The sequence below is a fragment of the Sceloporus occidentalis genome, unplaced genomic scaffold (assembly GCF_023333645.1).
Source record: "Sceloporus occidentalis isolate IW3139 unplaced genomic scaffold, rSceOcc1.0.p SCAF_174, whole genome shotgun sequence".
In the NCBI taxonomy this organism is placed as follows: domain Eukaryota; kingdom Metazoa; phylum Chordata; class Lepidosauria; order Squamata; family Phrynosomatidae; genus Sceloporus; species Sceloporus occidentalis.
In genome coordinates, this window is record NW_028317154.1 from 882,162 (window position 1) to 902,227 (window position 20,066).

The 20,066-nt window shown below is 41.7% G+C and overlaps 2 protein-coding genes across 2 annotated transcripts in view; one reads left to right on the forward strand and one right to left on the reverse strand.

The window, feature by feature from the left end:
* The first annotated feature begins 12,754 nt into the window (after positions 1-12,754).
* LOC149279222 (ATP-dependent RNA helicase DDX39A-like) lies at positions 12,755-15,690 on the forward strand. The gene is made up of 8 exons (XM_089501436.1): positions 12,755-12,962; positions 13,114-13,334; positions 13,430-13,613; positions 13,990-14,108; positions 14,401-14,532; positions 14,910-15,019; positions 15,176-15,320; positions 15,442-15,690. The coding sequence occupies exons 1-8, from the start codon at positions 12,755-12,757 to the stop codon at positions 15,688-15,690; spliced, it is 1,368 nt and encodes a 455-aa protein (XP_089357562.1).
* Positions 15,691-15,715: 25 nt separating this feature from the next.
* LOC149279223 (adhesion G protein-coupled receptor E5-like) overlaps positions 15,716-20,066 on the reverse strand; it is a 99,136-nt gene continuing 94,785 nt past the window's right edge. The window contains exons 15-16 of the mRNA XM_089501437.1: positions 16,536-16,637; positions 15,716-15,787 (exon numbers count right to left, since the gene is read on the reverse strand). Of these exons, the coding sequence (XP_089357563.1) occupies positions 15,716-15,787; positions 16,536-16,637 (174 nt within the window). The remainder of the gene's footprint in view (positions 15,788-16,535; positions 16,638-20,066) is intronic.

Below are 20,066 nucleotides of genomic sequence, written 5' to 3' on the forward strand. Positions count from 1 at the left end.
TATTGTGACAGGCGCTCTCAGGGTGCCAAACGCCGCTTTCCTGTAGCCACACACAGGATAAGAGTGTGTCTCACACATGCACACACACACAGTGACGAGCTCTCTGTAGCGGTCCCTCCCTGCATTTCCTGTGTGTGTCCGAAGCGAGCGAGCTGTGTCTGCATATCGCTGTGTAGCCATGTGTGCTGCGCGGCTGTCACAGAGATTTGCTCTGAAAACACATGGAAGTGGTCAACTTGTAGCTCTCCAGCTGTTTGCTTTATCCCCAGACTGAGGATGATAGGAGTAACCGCCTGTAGCCAAACAAGACTCGGCAGCACAATTCTTTGTTGTGGTTTTTGCGATCTCGGTTAAATATTGTTTTTATCTTTTCTCTCTATATCCAGTTTTATATACATTCAGCAAACAAACATGTTTTGCTGAAAAGGAGCTTGTTGTGTAAACCCCTCCACGGTGCTGCACTATGAGATAAGAATATTACTGAACAATGTTTTTGTGAACTCCAGCTCCTATTACCCTCAGCCAGCCAACAAGGAGTTGTATGTTGTACAGCCTGTTGCTACCAATAGCATTACTAATGAGATGTACATTTTGACTGGTTATGACACAGATCTCCAGTTGTGTTTTTTTTTCTACAACTCCTACCACCCTCAGCTCGGCCATTTAGTGCTAGGCAGGTTGGATAAATGCCTGTAACTATACTACTTCTCAACATTTAAAATGGTCAAAGATGGAACCTTTTATTTTATTTAGTGTGGTTAGAGGTGTGACTTGGGGCAGGGATATAGCTTATTGATACCTTTTTACATAACTAAATAATGTTTTTAACCCCTTAAGGACAATGGGCGGTCCCTAAACCCATTGAAAACAATGCATTTTGAGCCCGTACATGTATGGGCTTTGTCATTAAGGGGTTAAGACTAATATATTTTATTTTAATTTATAAACATATAAAGCGACTGTCCTTCCTAAAGACAATTCGTAGGTAAGAGCATACCAGGGAGTTCTCCATGTTTCGCCTGGGCACTCCGGGTGAAGTGCAGCTTCTCCGGGTCTCAAGGTCCCCACTGAGAAACTCCGGGTCACAGGGCGGTGTTGAGGCACGCCCCACTCCCTGCCCACTTCCCCTCCAACCATTGTGTTTTCTTCCTTGTGAGGCTACCCCTGCAACATCAGCGAGATGGCCCACCGACATCAGCCTGGCCCACCCCCACCAACATCAGCCTGACCGCCCACCGAGTTCAGCTGGACCACCCACCAACATCAGTGGGACTGCCCACCCACATCAGCAGGACCAACCACCGACATCAGCGGGACTGCCCCGACCATCAGTGGGACTGCCCCGACCATCAGTGGGACCGCCCACTGACATCAGCAGGCCCGCCCACCGACATCAGTGGGACCCCCCACTGACATCAGCCGCACCGCCCACCGACATCAGCGGGACCGCTCACCTACAACCAGCTGGAGCCTGGATGTTTAATGGTATGGGTATGACTAAGACGTCAGTTGGAATTTCTCATGCGCCAATCAATATATTTAAGAATCAGTATAGTGGTTAAGAGACAAACAGCCTACCAATAGAGTATATTCCTGAATGGGGAAAGTACACGGCATTTAATTTTATCACCATGTGAAAAGAAACTAAGTATAGGAATCCCCTAGAGGGCACTGCAAATAACCTTCTAAAACATCATGTTGGGGGGGGTAATTTTCCATCTGTAAAAGAAGCTGAAGGGTGCAGTTAAATAGCCCACTAATGCATCAGTCCAAACCATCTGGTCTCAGGGCTGTTCAACACATGTTTAGTGCATACAAACCCCATAGACAGATCACATAAATGATCCAGTCAGTGCGTAATGCTGCTTAAGTACTCGTTACTCTAAGCGCGCCGGTGGATATATCTGGAGCTGCACGAAAACACAGAAAAAACGTCTTTGATAAACTAAAAAAATCAATGTAGCCGCATGTATTATTATTATTATCTTTTATATTGACAGACTAATACAAACCAATACATTAGGTGGAGAGAGCCCAGCTTGCAAGCTTATAATCTTGAGGGAATGGGGTGACAAACATAAGGCACGGAGTAAGGGTGAGAGGTAGTGTGGTGGTTGTATCAGTGACAGATGGTGCGGCTTCTCTGAAGAAGTGAGTTTTGAGACGTTTTTTGAATGTCGGGAGGGAGGGTGAAGGCTGAAGGTTCGTTGAAAGTAGATTCCAGAGATATGGAATTAAATCTTGTAGACGGGAAAAGGAAGAGGTGATGAGTGAGGAGGAGAGCCTTAGCCCATGGGAAGAACGTAAAGATCAAGTAGGAGAGTATTTGTTTATGAGGGCAGAAATGTATGGAGGAGCAGTGTTATGGAGGACCTTATATGTCAGTACCAGGACGAGCAGAAGAGTGCGACGTGCAAGGAAGATAAGCCTAGCAGCGACATTAAGGACAAACTGTAGAGGAGAGAGTCGAGACAGCGGAGTGCCAACCAGAAGAGTGTTGCAGTAGTCACGTCAACAGAGGTGCGCGTTTCACACATTTAAAGGGTAATTAGATGAATGATTAAAAAATGGATAAAGCATTCTGAAAAAAATGAAGAAGAAATCATGCGGTGTGTCATCCAGCATTTTTCATTAGCGTCTCTGTGTTGAGCCAGAGCACAATATTCCAGATCTAGCCTACTCTTTGTTAGTGAATAGTATGATGTCACCCTGGAGCCAATAAACATACCTGGGGACATTTTAAAGGCGCAAACTCTGACACTCTTCAAATATTAACCCTTGAATAGCCCATAACACAACACTAAAAGGGACGTCCAAATAGTTCTTGTAACCCAGAGAATGTGATTGGGGTACAACCTCGAAAATACTAGTCCTGAATATGCAAAAAATGTATAAGGGGTTGTTTTATAAAAAGGTACCCCAAAAGTACAAAAAGGCACAACACCTACAATATGTTTGTGGTTTAATGATGCGTATAAATGAAATCACCAGCCGTTATGCATACTTCTGTTGCATTGTATAGGCCGAAAGGGGCAGCTACCCAGTGACCAAACATGCTCAGGTGCCCAGACATAGCTCTCCGTTTCCCGCAGACTTTTCAGTTTTAGGGTGACACTTTTGAGTGGTTTGTTCCATGAGGACTTCCTGTTTGAAGCGTGAGCGCTTCCTGTTACACGAGGGGTGCAACTTCCATAGGCACTAAAGAGGCTGTGTGCTTTGTAAGGTGTTGCTTTTGTGCGTCGAGTCAGGGCAATATACAATTATTATTATTATTATTCTGCGTTATATATTTTATAAGTAACTAGAATACCCCTAAACACAACTAAAGCTATCGCATAGCTTTTTCTGTGGCTGAGAAAGCAATGCATCGAGTGCAGTAAGATACGTCTCTTGTATTCTTTATAAACTGGTATATAGGCACACTATATATATAAACATTTTATTGTAGAGAATCACTTCCACATATTTGTAATTCAATTAAATCTACTACAATCGGATTATTCTTCTAACAATTTCATATATTACTCCCAAATATTAAATGACATACATTTTTGCGGTAAGCTGTGCTATGCTTATATATTCTGGGCATGAGACGCTATTATTGAGCTCATAACACAGTTTTGCAGCCAGCCCGCTTTCATTTATTTTTCCAATAAAAAAAAGTTTTAAATGTGAATATCTCCCTTTTTAATAATATTGGTAGAATACACGTGGCTCCCCCAAATGCAGTTTGATATTAATCAATTCCTCTTCAAAAAAACATCCTTATTCCCCTTGATTATTTATATTTCAAAAAAAGCCAATACTGCCACCATCATCTGATTTATTATAATATTAACCTGCTTTGGGTGTTCTTTGTTTGCGTTACAATAAAGTTCTGTGATTCATGATAACGTCTTCCTGTGTTGAGAAACACAGCAGGCTTGCTTCCTTGTGGGTTAAAGCAGATCAGGGTTTCTCTGGGGGCCCCCAGTCTCCACTGGAGAACAACTCCCATCACCCTAAATCACTGTAAAATCATATCTACCCAGTGTCGCAATCTTCCTGTCCTTCTTTAACCCCTTCAGCACCAGGGCTATTTTATACTACAGGATCAGAACAATTTCTGTGTTGTGTGTTCAGTCTTAATGTTCAGTTTCTATATAGTGATTATTAATATTATGATGATTAATTATTATTCAATGTTAGACATTATTCTGTGTGATTAAAATGAATGCCTTTTCTCAGGCAGCCATTTTAGCGCCAATCCCCCTTTGAGGTAACTATTTTTTATATACATTTATATTGCAGGGTGGCTTTAGATTTCTTGGACGGACTATATGCAGCTGCAGAAAAGAAAACAACAAAACTTCCCCGGAGTACAGCGATGTGCCAAACGTGTAGTTTGGCAACTTTTACGGAAGCTACGGGGCCAAAACTGAAACATGCGCAGAGATTGATTGGACAATAAAACAGCTTGTCCATTTTAAGTCCATATAAAAAGCATATGTTTGGGAATAGTAGACGACCCAGGTTATCCAAGTGTCCAGCTACTGTGATTTGGACACTAAGTTGCATCACTAATATTTCCCAAAGTATGTGTCAATATTGTGTTTTTTTTGCGATTTTACTCATATAAGTTGCAGTATGGGTTTTAATTATGCTGCTAGTCTCTGTGGTGATTTCGCACTGAAAGTAATCAAATATACAAAAAGAAATAGACAGTGGTAAAATTATTCGATGACACAATATATTTAAAAATACATTTTATTCAATACGTATATTATAAAAAAAATCAAGATCACTACACACAATGGAGGTCTATACCGGAAGTAAATACAATATATATATATATATATATATAAATGCTATTAGGGCCAATGTACGTACTGTATATTAAGGTGCTTTATATATTGTAACATTCATCACTATATTCTATAGGATATAAAATATAGTATATAACAATACAATATCAGGAGAAAAAAATAAATAGAAGATAAATATAAAAGACCAATAAACTATAAAAAAACAAACCTCTTTTTATGAACCCATCACACCCCTTGGCATCTCCAAGCCCTAAGTGCCCGTTAAACTCCCTTTTTCTTTAGACGGTACACATCTGTTGTTTTTCTTTCTTCATTTCTGTGCACACTGTTTGCTGAGTTTAGGATCTCTCTGGTGTCTAGAATAGGAGATTTGTTACAAAATGGCTATAATCGTTACTTGTCTCGATCTTGCCGTAAGATCAAGATCTTGTGAGATGTATAATTTATGTATCTCTGTGAATGGCTTGTAAAATCAATCCATTCTCAGTCTCAAAAAACAAACCTCTTTTTCTGGTGTAAAAAGACATAAATAAAGGAAGTTAGTTTAGCTGCTCAATGGGAATCACCCCTATAACAAAAAATAAAACAAAGATTATCCAGCAGATTTCTGTATATTTTTTTAGGTAACTGGGGAATGTCTTGTAGGGGTGTATATATATATATATATATACATATATATATATTTATATATATATATATATATTATATATATTACCCAGGTTTGTACATATGTATATATATGTAAAAGTGTAATGTTAAGTCCATGGAGTTATGCTGCTATAATATTGAGATTGGTGACATGAATAGTACATGAAACTTACTTCAGGAGATCTATTGTGTTTCATTGACTTGGTAAAGGCATGCGCCCATTTCATGCCCTATTCACATCCAGCCCTGACATTGTTGGCTAAATATGCTTTATTTACCATAATAATGCACTGATACCTTTAGTTCCTCCAGACTCTGTGGCCAGCTTTGTCATCCTAAATCAAGATACAGGGTGGGGGTCCTACAGAAGCCCCCTGGTCATTATCTTCCACCAATTGGAGGGTGCAGAACAATAGCATATTTCCCTTTCCTGAGGGTGGAGGAGTGCGGCGTGAGAGTATGATTATTAAAGCATATTTAGCCAACCGTTTCAGGAGTGAAAGTAATGGCTTTGCTTTCTCTTTTATTAAAGGGACAGTCCAGCCATCATTTCAAATGGGAGGTTCTTTTTTTCACGTTTTGACTTAAAGCTTTGGTTTTATTAAATAATATAATACAAAGAAAATTGATTCATTTCAAAACACCCAGGAAACTCACAAATATATTTAACCACAAGCATAATTTCAAAAGATTATTCCCTATTGATTTCTAAATATATTTACTTGGAAAGATTATGTTTCCAATAAGGATATGGTCAGAATTTCATAGCTTTTATTTAAAAAAATATATATAATTACCATTTATTTATAAAGTTCCAATATATTTAGAAGTTTACAACCTCGAGGGGAGGTGAATATTTGATAGTCGTGACACTCGCACTAGTATACTAGTATATTATGGTTTGCACACATGTGGTTAGGGTGCCTGTATTATTGTGGAATATGATGGCGCTATATAAAACAATAAATAAACTTCTTAATTGGTTCTCAGGTGTATATGCGTAAAAAAAAATGTTTACTACCTTGGTTTTATCCCTATGGAAATCTCCCCTTCCTCACAATATCCCAGGGTAATAATTAAAATATTCCTACTGGGAAAGGAATTAGAAGGTTTTTGTAGCATTACTCTCTGTAGATATTTCTACAAACGGTAACAATCCAGACATTGTTAGCCCAGAGGTTTGTGCTGAGAACTTGTGTTTCACTGAATGGCCACTAGAGGGTGCTCCATGTCCCAAGATGGCCTTATGAATAATGTAGCCAATCATTGTGCAGAATACCAGCGATGGCCTCGCTGAGTCTCTGCATTGTAAATGATAAATACAGCATGGACTATATAGTGCCAAACTCCCAAATATCTTACACACTGCTTAGAATAATACTGTCCAAATTGAGATTTGGGGGCCTGATGTGGACTACAAGGGTTTTGCTACAACCCACAGCTTGCTGAAATAATTCAAAGAACCTGAATGCCCTTAATTGAGCAATATATTAGTATGGCCCTCTCCTAAGCCCAACTCAACAAAACATTAACGGGTACTGTTTCAGAAACTAACCAGGGAGTAACGCATGTTTGTACTAGTCTAAACATAATGAGTTTTATAAGGCATCAGGCCCGGACTGGCCATCTGGCACACTGGGCAAATGTTACAGATCTTTGCAGGTTTCTTGCATCTGTTACGTCTTTAAAGGGGAACTCCCCTTTATCACTTTGATATCATTAAAAAACTGTTTTTACATCCTATAATGTTATGAAAAAGCTGCATATTAGTCAATTGAATGTGCTCTAGCTCTGTTATCTTAGCCCAAAATACTAGACAAACAGATTAACTGTTGTCATAGTACCTTAGTCAGCAATAGAATGACTCTTAATCAACCAGAGTGACACTCTGACTAATGAAAGTCTATAGAGGGACAGACTTCATTAGCATTGCCATAAGGAATCAGCTCGATGTGGTGTGAGCAGGGAAAGTCACCCAAAAATATCACATGACCAAAAACAATGGCAGCCTCCGGGTCTGCAGATAAAGGAATTTTATTGGAACAAAATGAGATAAAGTTTTCTTCAATTCTGACCTACATTACTGTATAAAATACCGGGGTTTATGCTAAAGAAAGATATTTGTTTTTCCATAGGACGCCCCCTTTAAAATAAGGCATACTATAATAACATTTAGCCTTTACTTTCGAAACGTTTTGTGTTAAAACTAATTCCAGTTTAAATGTCAGTCACACATTCTTTTTTTAACTAAGGTGTGGTACCGACACAAGGTTGACAAAACACCCAACATTTACCATATAGAAGGAACTGACTAACCCCCTGCAGGGGTACAGTCACCTTTTGTCTTGTTGAATTGCAAAGGGTGGAGACCCTGCTTGAGCCATCTTGTCACTTAGGCATGAGAATGGAAACCGATCTTCACCGGAGATGCCTTCTCAACCAACAGGCCTGATTCAAAACTCCTCAGGTTTTTTTTTATTACCGGATTTTCTCGATTATAAGACGAGGTTTTTTTCAGAGCAAATGCTCTGAAATATACCCCTCGTCTTCTAATCGGGGGCGTCTTATAATCAGACCTCAAATAGAGGTCTGACTATGAGACTAAGATCCAGATCCCCCGCACCGCTGCAGGGGACCTGGATCCTTCTGTCCCCCCCCCCATTTAACACTCCCCACCCCACACACTTACCGGTGCTTCCAATTTCCTGCTGTATTGCCGGGGCAGCGGGTTGATGTCTACGCGATCCACGTAGACAACTTACGCTGCAGCCGGAAGGAGGTGTTGCTAGCAGCGGGGGTTGTCTGCGTCCATCGCGCAGACCTTCCCCGACTGTCAGAGATCAGAGTTCCCCGCATCGGTGCGGGAAACTCTGATCTCTGACATCCGGGGAAGGTCTGCGCGATGGACGCAGACAAACCCCCGCTGCCAACTCCACCCCCTTCCGGCTGCAGCGAATCACGTAGACGTCAACCCGCTGCCCAGGCAATACAACAGGAAATTGGAAGCACCGGTAAGTGTGCGTGTGTGTGTGGGGTGTGGGTGTTAAATGGGGGCATAGGGCATTTCTGGAGGCAGAGTGCTCTGTGAAATGCCTTTTAACCCCCTTAATGCCACTCTGCCTCCAGAAATGCCTTATACCTCCCTATATGCCACTCTGCCCCATAATATGCCTTTCAACCCCCTAAATGCCAGAGTGGCATATAGGGGTATAAGGCATTTCTGGAGGCAGAGTGCTCTATACAACACCTTTTAACCCCCTAAATGCCACTCTGCCTCCAGAAATGCCTTATACCTCCCTATATGCCACTCTGCCCCATAATATGCCTTTTAACCCCCTAAATGCCAGAATGGGATATAGGGGTATAAGGCATTTCTGGAGGCAGAGTTGCACATAGGGGGTTAAAAGGCATATCATGGGGCACAGTGGCATATAGAGGGTTAAAAGGCATATCATGGGCCACAGTGCCATATTGGAGTGGCAAGCCTGGGGGCAGATGTGCGTAACTGGGGGGCAGGTTGGAAAATACAAAGAAATAAAAACAAAAAAATATTTTTCTCAATCATAGCTTTTATTAAAAAATGTAATAGTTTACATGAATTAACATTTACTGGTAAAACTTTTTTCCTATAGGGTCGTCTTATATTCAGGCTTTTTCTTTTTTTTTTTTCCTAAATTAATATTCAGATTTTGGGGGGTCGTCTTATAATCGAGCAAATACGGTATTAAAGAAACATATCTTACGTTTTTTTCTTTATTTTTTTAAATTAACATATTGAAGGCCCATCGCCTTTCCTGCATCAAATGCTTTTATGGAAAACACTACACTTTGAGCCCAGTCCCCATCCCTTTACAGCCTTCATATAGCCCATTAGGCTACCATACCGTTGGGAAGATCCGTGTGTACAGTTAATAGTGCTTTTTCCGTGGATTTTGGTTTTTACCTGTTTACTTAAAATGTAAGGAAACGCATGCATAGAAGTGTGTAGACAGGCGGTGGCGAAGTATAACCAAGCACGGGATGAGTGAAACTAGAGTCTCCCACTAACAGGGGGGTCCTTAACACACGTCCTTCTGAACAAGCCAGCGTCAGAAGGTAGGGAGGCATTTGCCCCTATGTCGCCTGACCGAGTATCCCTAATACTAAAAAAACAAATAGCAAATCTTCCCGTGACCGGCGTCACGTTTCGAGACTTGTGGTACACCCCCCTCTCCTGTGGATTATGTCAATGAGCGTGTACGAGGAAATGCTGACAACCAAAAATGGTGGCTATTATTATCTTTTATTTTTTAAGCGCCAACAAATCATGCAGCGCTTTAATTGGGGCCGTGAACACACATAATACATTCAGACACTTCAAGAGATGAGAACCCGGCCCGAGAGCAGCCATCTTGGCTTATGGTTCTTTTACACAAAGTTCCTGGCAGGAATGGTGGGCTTATGAGGGCCCCGCTCGTGAGCTTACAATCTAACTTTAACATACAATAGGACCCGGACTGTCCACCCGGCCCTGCATATACTACCCCACTTTAAACAGCATAATGGTAAAATTGTCATGGCTGTTTTAGGGGTTACCAGGACGCTGCCACGTTATGTTTAACTCTGAGCCAATTGGAATCCCTAAAATCCTACATATTGGTTGTCATCTCATTTTATACCGGATGTACATGAATGTACTATGTATGTTGCTAATGCATAACACCTCATGGAACAACAGTCTGCTGCTTCATTATTTTACTATATACATATATACTGATTATGATGATTGTTTAATTTGTGTGAGAAAAAATATATCGCAATTATTTCCACATTTAAATTCACACTTTCAACACGCTATTCCGGCCTACAAGTAGAAATCTCGCCCACCAACTGAATGGCGGAAGCAAGTACAATGCGTTTCACAATAGTAGTTTTGCCGCCCTGAGTTAACAGGCGCCATTTTGCTGGAGGCCCATCGGTATCTTTTATCTTCGAAAAAATGGCTCCGTACGGAAAGTGTAATACAGCTTCGCGTGTATACTGCTAACGAAACGAATTGGACAGATTCTAAACACCGGTCACCAGCAGAATTATGAGTGCATTTCCGAAACTTACGGTTCATCAAAGCAAAAATATTAACTTATTAAGTAGAAAACAATAATTCTTTGATTTTATTGGTCGACGCAATAGTCCCACCCTTCGTTCGACCAATGAGGTTCCGAACTTGTCCCAACAAAGAACCGCATCTTCCTTGTTTTAACAAAGCCCACGCCCCTTTTTGAGAATTGTAGCCAATAGACTCGTTTGAAAATAGGGCGGAGCTAAAGAGGAGGGCCAATCAGAAGTCGTGGGAGGAGATTTTTATGAGGCCTATTCTTCGCAACCGGGCAATCTGATCAGGGCGCCTCACACGTGGAAGGATTACACCAGGAACCGAAAGGTAAGCGGGTTATAGAGAAGAAACGAGGCGCGGGAAGTATCTGGCTTCCACGGGGTATGTCAGTCCGGCACCTTAGCCGCTGCTAAGACTCATGAGCCCCGGCTTGAGCTTAGAGGTGATAGAGGGCCCACGGGACAGGGTGTAGGCCTCGAATCTGATGTGAGGCTTGGCAGTCGCTGCTGGGCCGGAACATTGAGGCAAATGGGGGACTCTGTTATAGCGACGGCCCTTTGTGTTATCGACGTGTTTATATGGCGCAGGCCTATTGGTTGGTGTTTGTAGAAAGGCCTGTATGCGGTGGGGTGTTCATGATTCCGGGAGAGACCTCGGGCGTTTATTTGTGGTGATCACCAGGCCCACTAGGCCCTTTAAAATTTCCTATGGATGGGAGCAGATATTTTGTCTGCTCCGTGCTAAATAAACCCTGTAGGCCATGTTTCCCTTTCACACAGCGGGCTTCCGGGCGCTATTCCTTCCGGGGCTCTCTGTGTGCAGGCCGGAGGTGCGCTGAGCTTAACTATCGATAGCTGTGCAGTAGTCCGTATAGTCCTCCCGTGCAATCGCACGCCGTAGGCTTCAATGCAGTACCGTAATACCCGTACTTGGAGCGGCCATTTTGTAAGCATTATACAATACGCTGCTTACCACCTTAATGTTCGCTGAAGAGACACAATGGCTTTGTAAGCGTTAATATCACCAGCCCCTCCTTGCATGGATCCTAGAATGCCTTGGCTATTAGCGGTGTTCCCTGATGAAGACATTTAAACAGCCCACATGTCCCAGTAACTCCCATACCTCATCCATTCAAAGGCCTTGAGCCAGTGGACCTGGACCATCATGTATTAACACGAATGTGCTTTCAGTAGTGGCCCCCCATTATACCCTTCTTGGGGTGAATCTGCCCCTTTATTGTTGTAGACATTCTGGAATGTTTTTGGTGCTATGTGCCTTTTATCGGTTGGAAATTGAAAAGGAGGACTTGGGTTTCCAAGTTAAAAACATATGGCCACCACAGCTGTTGTCTTCTGTAAGCGTGATGTGACAATGACCACCGAGGCCTGCTCCTCAATGTGGTCCATGGTTCCTTAAGGAACCTTCACCCTTTGTTATTATGCTGGACCCGAAGAGGCCGAGAATGCCGGCAATGTTGTGTTAATGAGCTTGTTGCCTGCTATTTATGTAGCTTTATCGATATGGAGATCCCTTTTTGGTTCCATAACCTCCGTGTGATTTGTTTCAATCCCTAAACAAATGTGGTGCTCAAAAACCCAATAAGCCTTGCTGTGGTTAATACACATTATAGGAAGCCAGAGGTTTCTCTGTAGTTTGAGCAGCTGTGATTTTTTTTTGGGGGGGGGGGGTAGTTGTAGTTACCATATACTTGTTTGTCTAACAGCTGGTCTGAGAACAGATTTCCAGTTCTCTCATTTCAAGTGGTGGTGAATGACTGGTCGATGCCTCGCATTGAAGCAAATGCAACCTCGCACTTCTGCCCGAGGTTTTCTAAGAGCGACGGTTACCTTGTTCTGCTAGGTTCTTGGTAATGTTTGAGTTTGTACATGAGTGTAGACTCCATTCATTAAAGGGAGGAAACTGTTTATGATCGTTTGTACAATTTTCTATTGACCTGTGTGGACATATGTGTTTTTGTCCCATAAGCCTACCCTTTAGATTGGGTATTTTGTCCTTTAAAACATTACCTAGTAGACCGGTTCTTTTGGCAAATTGTTGTCCTTAACGGAGATCAACCTTGTACAGCTGGCTTGAGGATAAAAACCTGACGCCTGTCTGGAGATTTCAACCGTTATAATGCGTAGGCATGGTGCGCTACACCTCATGTAAGCCTCAGTCACAGTTTCGGTGTCCTTGTCCTTCAGAAATCATGACTGAGCAAGATGTTGAGAATGAACTCTTGGATTATGAAGAAGATGATGAACCACAGGCGCCCGCAGAAGCCCCAGCTCCAGCTGGCAGAAAGGAGGTGAAAGGCTCCTATGTATCCATCCACAGTTCGGGTTTCAGAGACTTCTTGTTGAAACCTGAGCTGCTCAGAGCTATTGTAGACTGCGGCTTTGAGCATCCCTCAGAAGGTAGGTGACCATTTCCATTTAGACATACATTTATCTGGTCAGATTCACATTTCATTTTACTCATCAACTACATCTTGGTTTCTATATAACTTAAAATTTCTATGTTTCTCATGTTAATGTATGGTTTCTTCCATTTTTTTTTTTTTTGCAGTTCAACACGAATGTATCCCTCAGGCCATTCTGGGCATGGACATCTTATGCCAGGCTAAGTCTGGTATGGGAAAGACTGCCGTGTTTGTGCTGGCAACGTTACAACAGATCGAGGCGGTAGATGGACAGGTGTCAGTCCTGGTCATGTGTCACACGCGTGAGCTAGCGTTCCAGATCAGCAAGGAGTACGAGAGATTTTCTAAGTACATGCCTTCAGTGAAGGTAATATAATGCTGCCCTTGGTTCATTGGCTTGTTGTTTGTCCAGCGCCATTTATAAATGGTCTTCTTACCCCCCTTTTTTTTTCCCCCTCCCAGGTGGCTGTTTTCTTTGGTGGTCTCTCAATCAAGAAAGATGAGGAAGTCATCAAGAAGAACTGTCCTCACATTGTTGTTGGGACTCCCGGACGTATCTTGGCTCTGGTTAGGGATAAAACTCTTAGTCTAAAAAACGTCAAACACTTCGTACTGGACGAATGCGACAAAATGCTGGAGCAGCTAGGTGAGGCGATTGGTATCACTTTGGGATGTTATGGGGTCAGGTCCCTGCGAAATCTTAACAGGGCAATGAGTTCAGTTAACGCAGATAACCTATAAAGTTCATTCCTAAGAATATGGGATGGTGTGTAATTACACAAAGTTGAATAATGGGGTGCATTTCATAGTGCGGGGGCTTTCACATGAACTTTCCCTGAGTTATTTAATATAGACTGTTTGCTGTATGCCTAGCGCCATACTGTTGATGTAAGATTAATGTCTCATACAATGTCCCCTTTGTTCCTCAAGAAGCATAAACCGGGAATGGTCACGGTTCATTGTGTTGCAGTATTGCACAGTGCGTTGCATGTTTATCATTTGATTTTATGTTGCTCCCGCAGATATGCGTAGGGACGTGCAGGAGATTTTCCGTCTCACCCCTCACGAGAAACAATGCATGATGTTCAGCGCCACGCTCAGCAAGGAAATCCGACCTGTGTGCAGGAAGTTCATGCAGGATGTAAGTAGCGGCTTCTTGTGTTATAGTTGGTGCTTGGCAGTAATGTAGCTCCAGCTATTCCTAGGGAGACTAAACCCTAAAAGCATCCGTGAAGCCGCATCAAATTCTTAACATAGAATTTTGCGGATAAGAACTATTCGGCCCCTTTTTCCAGATGGATGTAGGGTCCAAATGTTTGGTTACCTTACCCTGGAACTTTTTGATTACAAAATATTGTCAGCGTTTGAAAGAGGTGAGCATGTGTAGCGCATGTTGCTTGAGTGTCACTGATTGAATGTGCTTCTCTTTGCAGCCCATGGAGGTGTTTGTGGACGATGAAACCAAGCTGACACTACACGGTTTGCAGCAGTACTATGTCAAATTAAAGGACAGCGAGAAGAACCGAAAGCTGTTTGACTTATTGGATGTGCTTGAGTTCAACCAGGTCGGTGTTTCAAAGCTAATGATCTATCGCTATCCCCTGATACTACATTATACAGTATTGTAAGCTAGATAAGCCCGTGTAAGATTGCGAGTAAATAAAAATGGTATAAAACGTGTACGTTTTCTCCCACATTGAGTTCTGTTACTGGTTGCCTTGATTTAGACAGCCTTTTAAAGAATGCATCAGGAGAAGGGGTAGAACCTCAGTAGTGTTCTAGATCCCACCACTGATCTGAGGCTCCTTCATGTGAGCTTTAAATATGTCTTTAAAATGATACATGCGCATTTAATACTGCTTAAAGCTTCTTACTGTGCACAGTTTGTGTCTTTGTGTTTAATAAGCTAGAATCACTGCTAAACGTTCTTTCTCCCCTGCAGGTGGTGATATTTGTGAAGTCCGTGCAGCGATGCGTGGCTCTGGCACAGCTTCTAGTAGAACAGAATTTCCCAGCTATTGCTATCCACAGAGGCATGGCACAGGAAGAAAGGTAAGGAGGATTGGCCTTCTCTAGTCATTAAGATGTCATGAATATTGTGGGGACGCTGCGTAGGGATGGGCTCCACCACGTTTATTTTTATGAATTGAGTACAATGTGGTGAGAACATTATAGGGAAAATGGCTGACTGGACCCCTGTTTCTGCAGGTTATCGCGATACCAACAATTTAAAGACTTTCAGAGGAGGATCTTGGTTGCCACAAATCTATTTGGCCGTGGAATGGATATTGAGCGGGTCAACATTGTCTTCAACTATGACATGCCAGAGAACTCTGATACATATCTTCATCGGGTGAGTACATTCACGTGACTGTTTTCGCCATACCAATACACTTTTTCTTACTCGTCTATACCCTGCAAACTATGTTGATTACAGGAACTTATGGTTTGTTTGGCTTTTTTTCCCCTCCCAGGTGGCTCGTGCTGGCAGGTTTGGCACTAAGGGTCTGGCTATCACCTTTGTATCTGATGAGGAAGATGCCAAAATCCTTAATGATGTTCAAGACAGATTTGAGGTCAATGTAGGGGAGCTTCCTGATGAGATAGACATATCTACTTACAGTAAGTATATTCCACATTTATTCTTCGTCATACTCTGCCCTTTTCAGCCTTTATGCCTTTATCGGCTGAGTAGATTTACTGTACGCACAGGAATATTATAGCTATATATTCGCATGCCCTTCCTGCTTAAGTCTTTGCTGTACCCCAGATGCCCATCTGAAGTCCTTTAAACCCTTTATAATTTGCAATCTCCACCTTCTAGAAGTTGATAACCACAGTGAAGCATCCCAACATTGCCACAGTGTTGTGAAAAGTAGAATTTCTTTTATTGGCAACAATAAACATACTTACATATTTGACGCTGAAATGTTAACATATATGAAAATATTTGCATTTTCTTTTTTAGTTGAGCAAAGCCGATAACCATGTTTGCCGCAGTGTGCTCCGGAGATCTTTGAACCAACATGTCTGGCGCTTCTGTGTCCTTGCTCCTGTGTGGCGGATTGACGTATTCATTTTTACAGTCTCTGGGGATTTTTATTTTTATTAATCAAATGTCTTTGTGTAAAGAACGGAAACAAATTAAACTTTTTTTATTATTAAAAAGTTTTATGTTGTGAATTTAACTTGAATTTTCTTTGAATTGACTGGTGTACCACCTTTTGTCAAGGAAGCTGTGTAACGGCTTAATGTGTTATGGGTCAGCCTCTAGTACCTGCTGCAGGACCTCCGTAGGAAAGTGTGTAGGTGCGTTCTTACTCTGTTGAGTTAGCTTCAGTCTCTTAAACTCCATTATAACAATCACAGTAATCGTTTTACGGCGTAACTGTACTCCAAAATGATACTAATTCTTGTTTGTGCTGAGGTCAAGTGCTATAAGTTGGGAAGCCATGGTCCTTATAAGTTGGATTCCTTGTTTGTAGACTTGGTCTGCTAAAAGAAAACACAAGGTTCAAGAACACCCACCTCTGTACCACTTATCACTCGGATGAGCCAGTTCTCTTACCTTGCTTTGCGCTTGTGTGTTGGTACTGTTGCTGAATTCCGAGTAGATGGGAGGCTTCAAATGAATAACTGCACTTATCCAATTCCTATACTCCTCCCGTACCTAGAGCGATAAATGCCGAGTTTAAGCGGTGTATTAGACAGTGCTGTAAAACCGGTCTGTCTGAATTGCAGTTTTCATAAAAATACATGGTCCCCCTCCTTTAAGCCAATGAAACTATATCAGGCTAGAAGGTACAGTGCTGTTAAAGTATTTGCCCCATTGCTTCTATTTTTTGCTTATTTTTCACAATTAAATGTTTCAGATGTGCGGGGCAGGTCATAGAAAAAACACTCCGTTGGAGACAATTGACGTGCCAGGTGTTAAAGTCATCTGATTGCATTGTTCACTTTAACATTGATACAATGCTTCCACGTTGAGGCATTGAGCAACACCAACAATGGGTCCTGTGTACCCCCCAGACATCAATGCACACCTAACTTAAAAGAGCTTGGGATGTAACCATTAATTGCCTCCTAAGCTTAAAGGATGTTGCTGAAATGCCTCTATAGTAAGGCATTCTGCAAGACTTGGGGGCAGATGAGCCAGTTTTGCCTAACGCAAAAACCATGAAAACTTTGGGTATTTCTTAACTCAGATCAAATAGAACCTATTAAGCAGGTTTTTTTCCACTAGCTTTTGAGTGAAATGTTTCAAATAAAAGAAAAGCTTCCCCCCCCACACTAGGGCTGCTGCAACTAACGATTATTTTAATCGATTAGTTGGCCAAATGTTTTTTCGATTAATCTGATAAAAAAAATGCAATTTTTTTAATTAAATAATGTAATAAAAAAACTTACAATTTACACTTTCAGCTCTTTATTGCAATGGCCTCTCTCTATTCACCTTATTTTACTGACATAATAAAAGCTACAAGAACCCAAAGACGGTGTTTCTCAAACTAGGTTTTAATACAAAGTTATTAGTAAATAATAATTCAAACTTTTTCATATTTAACCCCTTCGTGACAAAGGCTGATTTTACTTTTTGTACCCTTTGATTAAAAAAAAGTATAAAATATGGTGAAAAATTTAGAAAAAAATGACTTTCTAACTTTTAGTTGAAAAATCTTTTACTCATCCATAAAAGGTAATAAAAAAAAAAAAAAAAAAAAAGATTCTACTATTTGTCTTGAGTTTAGAAATACCCAATGTTTTTGTTTTTTTGCTTTTTTCTGCACGTTATGGAGCAGTGAGTACAGGTAGCGTTTTGCTATTTCAAAGCCATTTTTTCCAAATCTGGTAATTCTTCCCTCCATGTGCCATTTCGGGTATCTTTGAACCCGGCCAATGCAATTTACCCCATCAAATCATATATTTTTGAAAACTAGACAGCCCAGGGTATTCCAAATGCTGGTATTTTAACCATTTCCAAGCACTTATTCCCAATGTTGAACTTTGGCATTTGGGGATCCACTGCCCATGCCCTATTTGGTACATCTTTGAGCCGGGCCATTTCAGTGTGCCCAATAAAGCTATATATTTTTGAAAACTAGACACCCCAGGGTATTTCAAATGCTAGTATTTTAACTCTTTCCATGCACCATGTCTACCACCAGTCTTTGTCAAACTTTGTGGTAGTCATTTTTTTGCATTTGTTTTGTCACACACATTTTACTTCAGGTATGAATTAAAAATTTCTCGTATATGTCACTATCACAAAACACCCCAATATGTGTTCAGCAACATCTCCTGAGCGCAGCGATACCCCACATGAATGATTTTGCCTGGCTGTTCGGGGGCAAAAGGGCCACATTTGGGGATTGCACATTTTTCAATGTTGAACTTTGGCATTTGGGGATCCACTGCCCATCCCCTATTTGGTACATCTTTGAGCCGGGCCATTTCAGTGTGCCCAACAAAACCATATATTTTTGAAAACTAGACACCCCAGGGTATTTTAACTCTTTGCATGCACACATTTTACCACCAGCATTTTTTCAAAGTTTGCAGTAGTATTTTTGTGTGTGTATTTTTCCCACACACACCTACTTTATGTATGAATTTACAGCTCCTGGTATATGCTGCTGTCACACGACACCCCAATATGTGTTCAGCAACATCTCCTGAATACAGTGATACCCCATTTTTGGGGGGAACTAAAAGGCCACATTTGATACGTGTGCATTTTTCTAATTGGAAATGAGATGTGTGGCCATCCTTCCCCCCCGTGTTAATTGGGACCTTGTTGAACCCAGCCAATTCAATTTACCTAATCAAATCATACATTTTTTAAAAGTAGACACCCCATGGGCATTGCCAGTATCTTAACTCTTTCCATGCGAGAATTGTTTTAAGCTAATATGCTAATTTTAGGACTTGCTCACAAAAATATTTTTTATATATATATATATTTTTTTGCCTTTTTATTTTTTTAACATTTTTTTTCAACTTGAAGGTTCCCCTGATAGTGACATCAGTGGGAAATTATTTTTACATTTTACTGTTTTTTTACTATTTTTTTTTCTAATTAATTTTATTTTATTTTTAATTTATTTTTTCTAATCACACTGTGATTAGAAAGCTGAGCTCCATTGACTTGCATGGTTGAATGCAGTACCTATATTCAACCTGCAAGTGGAGCCAGAGTTCTCTAGAGGGTCTGGAGACCGTCTAGCGAACTTTTTAGACTTTATTGTTTTTCTTTATTGAATTTTCCCGGACCGCCGCCATCTTGCTGATGGCGAAGATCACCGGCAGCTGCGGCTGTGACCGCTCTCCGGAGCCGTCACAGTCCATCCCCAGGTAAGTGTTTGGTGTCGCTGGATGCCTCCCGATCGAGGCATTCCAGCGACACCATTTAAGTTTAGGAGGCGATCGTTGATCGCCTCCTAAACGCTTTTAAAACGGGGAGGGGCCAGAGATGGCCCCTTTGTGCCGAAAATTGCGTTGCTGAATGCCTCGAGGTCGAGGCATTACAGCAACGCCGTTTCGGTGCAGAAAGCGAAAATAGATCGCTTTCTGCACCCGTTTAATGACGTGCCGGTCCTGGCACGTCATTTGTCGTTATCGACTTGAATTTCCGTGACGTGCCCGGACCGGCAATTGTTATCAAGGGGATAATAAAAACTGAGAAAAAAGCCATGTTTATATTCTTTTATTTACCAAACTGCCCCCAGTTATGCACATCTGACCCCCAGCTTGCCACGCTTGCCACTCTGCCCCCATATATGCCTTATACCAGATTCCACTGTTCCCCCGATATGCCTTATACTCCTTATATGCCAGTGATATCCAACTGAGCCCCTGATATACCTTTTATGCCCCCCTGATATGCCTAATATCGATATGCCTTATACCCCCTATATGCCCTGAAATTCATAATACCCCCCATACATCACTCTGGCCCCTCCCCCTCCCATACACCACTTTGCCTCATCCCCCTCCCATACATCACTTTGGCTCCTCCCCCTCCCATACACCACTCTGCCTCCTCCCCCCTCCCATACTCCACTCTGCCTCCTGTCAGCAACGGAGGTTCACAAGACACCAG

Excerpts from the sequence above, each read along its gene's own strand:
- LOC149279222 (XM_089501436.1), top strand. The coding sequence starts at position 12,755 with ATGACTGAGCAAGATGTTGAGAATGAACTCTTGGATTATGAAGAAGAT. Across the intron at positions 13,614-13,989 it reads CAAAATGCTGGAGCAGCTAG|ATATGCGTAGGGACGTGCAG; the intron begins GTGAGGCGATTG and ends TTGCTCCCGCAG. Across the intron at positions 14,109-14,400 it reads GCAGGAAGTTCATGCAGGAT|CCCATGGAGGTGTTTGTGGA; the intron begins GTAAGTAGCGGC and ends TTCTCTTTGCAG.